The sequence below is a fragment of the Chiloscyllium plagiosum genome, chromosome 19 (assembly GCF_004010195.1).
Source record: "Chiloscyllium plagiosum isolate BGI_BamShark_2017 chromosome 19, ASM401019v2, whole genome shotgun sequence".
Classification (NCBI taxonomy): Eukaryota; Metazoa; Chordata; class Chondrichthyes; order Orectolobiformes; family Hemiscylliidae; genus Chiloscyllium; species Chiloscyllium plagiosum.
This window is the reverse complement of record NC_057728.1, coordinates 64,441,795-64,447,961: the sequence shown is the minus strand read 5'-3', so window position 1 is coordinate 64,447,961 and position 6,167 is coordinate 64,441,795. Positions and strand designations below refer to the sequence as shown.

Sequence of the window (6,167 nt, the reverse complement as noted above, 5' to 3'; positions counted from 1 at the left end):
ACAGGCTGTGTTCAGCACTCAGTTACGGTCTGACAGTCTGTGTGTTCAGTGTTCAGTTACAAGCTGACAGTCAGTGTTTTCAGTGCTCAGTTGCAAGCTGACTGTCTGTGTGTTCAGTTCTCAATTACAGACTACCAGCCTGTGTGGTCGGTGTTCAGTTACAAGCTGACAGGCTGTGTTCGGTGCTCAGTTACAATTGGATAGGCTGTGTGTTTAGTTCTCAGTTACAGGCTGTGTGTTCTTTGTTCAGTTACAGGCTGACAGTCTGTGTTCGGTGCTCAGTTACAGGCTTACAGTCAGTGTGTTCCGTGCTCAGTCACAGGCTGAGCATCTGTGTGTTTGGTGTTCAGTTACAGGCTGATGTGCTGTGTGTTCAGTGCTCAGTTTCAGGCTGACAGGCTGTGTGTTCGGTGCTCAGTTTCAGGCTAACAGTCTGTGTGTTTGGTGTTCAGTTACAGGCTGATGGGCTGTGTGTTCAGTGCTCACTTACAGGCTAACAGTCAGTGTGTTCAGTGCTCAGTTTCAGGCTGACAGGCTGTGTGTTCGGTGCTCAGTTTCAGGCTAACAGTCTGTGTGTTTGGTGTTCAGTTACAGGCTGATGGGCTGTGTGTTCAGTGCTCAGATATAGGCTGACAGGCTGTGTGTTGGGTGCTCAGTTACAGGCTGACAGTCAGTGTGATTGGTGTTCAGTTACAGGCTGACAGGCTGTGTTCAGCACTCAGTTACAGTCTGACAGTCTGTGTTTTCAGTGCTCAGTTACAAGCTGACAGTCAGTGTAATTGGTGTTCAGTTACAGGCTGACAGGCTGTGTGTTCAGTGCTCAGTTACAGGCTGACAGCCTGTTGTCAGTACTCAGTTACAGTCTGGCAGTCTGTGTGTTCAGTGCTCAGTTACAAGCTGACAGTCAGTGTTTTCAGTGCTCAGTTGCAAGCTGACTGTCTATGTGTTCAGTTCTCAATTACAGACTACCAGCCTGTGTGGTCGGTGTTCAGTTACAAGCTGACAGGCTGTGTTCGGTACTCAGTTACAATTGGATAGGCTGTGTGTTTAGTTCTCAGTTACAGGCTGTGTGTTCTTTGCTCAGTTACAGGCTGACAGTCTGTGTGTTCAATGTTCAGTTACAGGCTGACAGTCTATGTGTTCAGTGTTCCATTACAGGCTGATGGGCTGTGTGTTCAGTGCTTAGTTACAGGCTGACTGTCAGTGTGTTCAGTGCTCAGTTACAGGCTGACAGGCTATGTGATCAGTGCTCAGTTCAGGGTGATGGGGCTGTGAGTTAAATGCTCACTTACAGGATGACAGCCTGTGTTTGGTGCTCAGTTACGCCGACAGTCTGTGTGTTCAGTGCTCAGTTACAGGCTGACAGTCAGTGTGTACAGTGCTCAGTTACAGGCTGACAGGCTGTATGTTCAGTGCTCAGTTACAGGCTGACAGGCTGTGTGTTCAGTGCTCAGTTACAGGCTGACAGTCAGTGTGTTCAGTGCTTAGTTACAGGCTGACGGTCGGTGTGTTCAGTGCTCAGTTACAGGTTGACAGGCTATGTGATCAGTGCTCAGTTACCGGTTGATGGGCTCTGAGTTCAATGCTCAGTTACAGGATGAGAGCCTGTGTTTGGTGCTCAGTTATGCTGACAGTCTGGATGTTCAGTGCTCAGTTACAGGCTGACAATCTGTGTGTTTAGTGTTCAGTTACAAGCTGACAGTCTGTGTGTTAAGTGCTCAGTTAGAGGCTGACAGTCTGTGTGTTCTGTGCTCAGTTACAGACTGAGAGTCTGTGTGTTCAGTATTCAGTTACAGGCTGACAATCTGTGTGTTTGGTGTTCAGTTGCAGGCTGGTGGGCTGTGTGTTCAGTGCTCAGTTACAGGCTCACAGTCTGTGAAGGGCCTTTGCCCAAAACATCGATTTCGAAGCTCCTTGGATGCTGCCTGAACTGCTGTGCTCTTCCAGCACCACTAATCCAGGCTGTGTGATCTGTGCTCATTTACAGGCTCACAGTCTGTGTGTTCATTGCTCCGTTACAGACTGACAGTCAGCGTGTTCAGTGCGCAGATACAGTCTGATAGCCTGTGTGTTCAGTGCTCAGTTACAGGCTGACAGGCTGTATGGTCGGTGCTCAGTTACAGGCTGACAGTCTATGTTTGGTGCTCAAATACAGACTGACAGTCTCCGGTGTTCAGTGCTTAGTTACAGGCTGCCAGGCTGCATGGTCGGTGTTCAGTTACAGGCTGACAGTCTGTGTTCGGTGCTCAGTTACAGGCTTACAGTCAGTGTGTTCCGTGCTCAGTCACAGGCTGAGCATCTGTGTGTTTGGTGTTCAGTTACAGGCTGATGGGCTGTGCGTTCAGTGCTTTTGCCCGAAGGGCTTTTGCCCGAAACGTCGATTTTGAAGCTCCTTGGATGCTGCCACGTCTCCAGCCATATGATCTCACAGGGAAGGTGCCCGAGAGCCCAGTTACATGACTAATTAAGATGAAGAGTAGGTGATTGGTGAGAAAAGTCACTCCAGCTACTTTAATGGAAAATGGGAGAATTCCACCTATGAACTTGGTTTCTCTCTTTACAAATGTTGCCCGATCTGATGAGCATTTCCAGCAATTTCTGCAGATTATCTTGTTGCCCGTTCCTGGAACTTTTTGCATGCAGACTCTCACTCCTGTTTCCTGGAATAGTAACTGCACTTCTAAAAGTGCAACATTATTTGTAAACCACTGTGGAATGACCTGAAATTGTAAAAGGTGCTAAACAAAGTCAAGTTCTTTCTTTCAATCATCACCCAATAAGCAATAGAAAACTGAACAATCAAATCTCTCAGGAAGTTTTATTTTGCTTGTTTCCATGGCATTGCTGATTTTGCATTGTCAGAGCTTGATGAGAGCCCATGTCAGAGTACTTCCTGACAAGTGACAACAATATTTAAGCAGCAAAATAACCCTCCTGATTTTACCTGGGAACCAAACTAATCCAATTGATACTCATCTTTCTTTCTCCTTCAAAGGAAATTTGCTGAAACAATCCCTCGGCCCTTCTCTGTCCGTTATAACTCTTACACCCAAAGTATTGAAGTTCTGGACAACATTGAACAGCTAAAGAACCTGGTTGACAACATCAGCAGTAAGTGTTTTTTCTCTGAATGCTCAGGCTTTCTTACCAGTTCTGAATAGTTCCAGGAAACATTTGTGCCTCTGACCCATTTTTTTGTAGGCCTAATTCAACCTGTATTAAATTACTTTGGATTGGGAAATTGTAGGGACTTTTTTTATTCATTCTGTGGGATCTATGTGTCACTGGCTGGGCCAGTATTTATTGCCTGTCCCTATTTGCCTCTGAGAGGGTAATTGTGAGCTGCCTTTTTGAACCGCTATAGATTATGTACTGTAGGGACACCCATAATGCCGTTAGCAAGGGAATTCCAGGATATTGACTAAAAAAAACCCAGATCTTCTCAAGTCCGGATGGTGAATGGCTTGGAGGGGAACTTGTGGCTGATGGTGTTTCTGTGTATCTGCTCCTATATCCTTCTAGGTAGAAGTGGATGTGGGTTTGGAAGGTGCTACTGAGTGACTATTGTTGAGTTGCTGCTGTGTAACTCATAAGTGGTACATATTGTGTCCATTGCACACTGGTGGTGGACGGAATCGATGTTTAAGGTGTCAGAAGGGATGCCAGTCAAGCGGATTGCTCTGTTCTGAATGGTGTCAAGCGTCTTGAGTGATATTGGATTGGTACTTATCCAAGCATGTAGAGGGTATCCCATCATATTCCTGACCTGTGCATTGTCAGTCCATCAACTGGCTTTGGCAAGGGAAGAGGCACCTTTCTCAAGAAGACCCTCAACAACCACTAATAATCATGGTATAGGATTTCAAGGAATTAGTATTGTAATTTTTTAATTGGTGTGACAAATTGTGTTCGGGATTGGGAAAGATTAAAGGATGGACAGACAGGTGGAAGATGCAGTTCAATGGTATAAAGGAGATGATTCTATTTATGCAGAGTCCAAAGTTAAGTATCATAAATGTAAGAGATACTAATAAATCCAATCAGAAATTCAGGAGAAATGTCTTTACCCAAATAGTGTTGAGAATGTGGAACACAGGGAGGAGATGAGGCAAATAACACAGATACATTTAAGGATAACATGTATAAACACATGAGGAAGAAAAGAATGAAGGCTTTAGACTACAATTAAATGAAGAGAGGTGAGAGGAGGCTTGGAAGAACTAGTTTATTTCTGTGCTATAAATGCTATGGAATAATAGAATGTTTATCATTGGGTTGGAAGCTGTATGAATCCAATAATGAGTGAACACAGCAAAAGCAACCTTTATTTATATGATGCCCTTAATATAGTAAAATCCTCCAAGATGCTTCAGAGCATAGGTAGCAAACAAACCGGTTTTTAGCCGCACAAGGAGATGATGGAATAAGTGAGAAAAAGCTTGATGATAGCAGTGAGTTTCAAAGAACATCTTAAAGGAGGAAAGAAAGATAGAGAGGTGAGGAGGTTTAAGGAGGGATTACAGAGCTACAAATGGAAGAGCAATTAAAATCGACGGTGAGTAGGTGACAATAATTGGAGGCGTGTAGAGGTCTCAGAGAGTCTGAAAGAGATTGCAGAGATAGGGCAGATGAGTCATAGAAAAAACACACAATAAATTAAATGTTAGTAACTGGAATCTTACGATATTACAATTGTTTGAACAGAAAGTGAATAATCTCTGACTGTTGCTGTTTAAAATTTGCAGGTGAAATGGGAACTCTCTACCATGCCCTCAGGAAACTTCAGTGAAAACGGCAAATCATAATTACTTCCTGTAAAAGCCAAGTTATCAATAAGTGTGCGGGAACTCTTTAAAATTGTACAGAATGAGAACAGTGTATTCAGCCACCAACCTGATCACTTATGCCTACCCATCTCATATACATTGTGTGCAATTTGCCCCATTCAACCCACTCAATTTTCCAAGTGAGGTAGCCCATTTTAGGGAAAACTTTGAAGAAGTTAGAGTCCTGTGACATTTATTTCCAATTCAAAAGGTGATTGTAAGGATATCAATCTAACCTTGCATCACCAATTCTTTCAAGTTGACTAATAATATTCCAGGGGTGATACATCCACAGTCCCGAGGTATAAAAAGGCATGTTGGAGGTATTGCATCTTTATTGACAACCATTCTAATTCTTTGTAACTTGCATTTTATTCATTTGCTTATATAGCATTGAAGGCGATTATTCAGGTGTCATATCATTGCTGCTTTGTTGAAAGAGATGCTTAATTATTTTTGCCCAAGTAGTAGGAGCCCTCATAGACATGACGCTTTTTAAAAAAAATTTCAAAAGTTTATCGAATTCAAAATTGAAGGTGCGTATTGAATCAATTTCCACTATTTGTTCAGGCAATACATTCTAGATTAGATTAGGTTCAATTAGATTCCCTACAGTGTGGAAACAGGCCCTTCGGCCTAGATCACAGCAACTCAATGTGTCAAATAAAATGTATCTTCATCTTCGCCATTAGTTATTTTCCCAATCTGCATCCTCTGGTACAAACCTCCTGCCAAAGCAAGCATTTTTCTACATTTACTGCATCAGAAACTATAATCAATCTTCAGAAAATGTGTATCTGTCCCATTTGATATAGTCGTGGTGTTGGAAATGATACAGATCTTGAACAGTGAGTACTAATTCTAATGTAATTGTGCCAAATTCACTGTTTCTAATCATCAGGAAGATGCAGTAAAAATTGGATATTTCATCATTTATATGAATGATTTGGATATGAACATAAGAGGTATAGTTAGTAAGTTGGCAGATGACACCAAAATTGGAGGTGTAGTGGACAGCGAAGAAGGTGACCTCAGATTACAACGGGATCTTGACCAGATGGGCCAATGGGCTGAGGAGTGGCAGATGGAGTTTAATTTAGATAAATGTGAGGTGTTGCATTGTGGGAATGCAAATCTTATCAGGACTTATACACTTAATGGAATATTGCATCCAGTTCTGATCGCCCTACTACAGGAAAGATATAGAGGCTTTGGAGAGGGTGAAAAGAAGGTTTACCAGGATGCTGCCTGGACTAGAGGGCTTGCCTTATGAAGAAAGGTTGAATAAGCTCGAACTTTTCTCTCTGGAGAGAAGGAGGAAGAGAGGAGACCTAATCGAGG

At 43.0% G+C, this 6,167-nt stretch overlaps 1 protein-coding gene across 2 annotated transcripts in view; it reads left to right on the top strand.

Annotated features, from left to right (window-relative positions):
• Positions 1-5,510, top strand: part of pah (phenylalanine hydroxylase) — a 102,927-nt gene extending 97,417 nt beyond the window's left edge. For both annotated transcript variants that reach the window (XM_043708757.1, XM_043708756.1), the window contains 2 exons: positions 2,996-3,111; positions 4,746-5,510. In XM_043708757.1, the coding sequence (XP_043564692.1) occupies positions 2,996-3,111; positions 4,746-4,789 (160 nt within the window). In that variant the 3' untranslated portion in view covers positions 4,790-5,510. The remainder of the gene's footprint in view (positions 1-2,995; positions 3,112-4,745) is intronic.
• Positions 5,511-6,167: the final 657 nt, after the last annotated feature.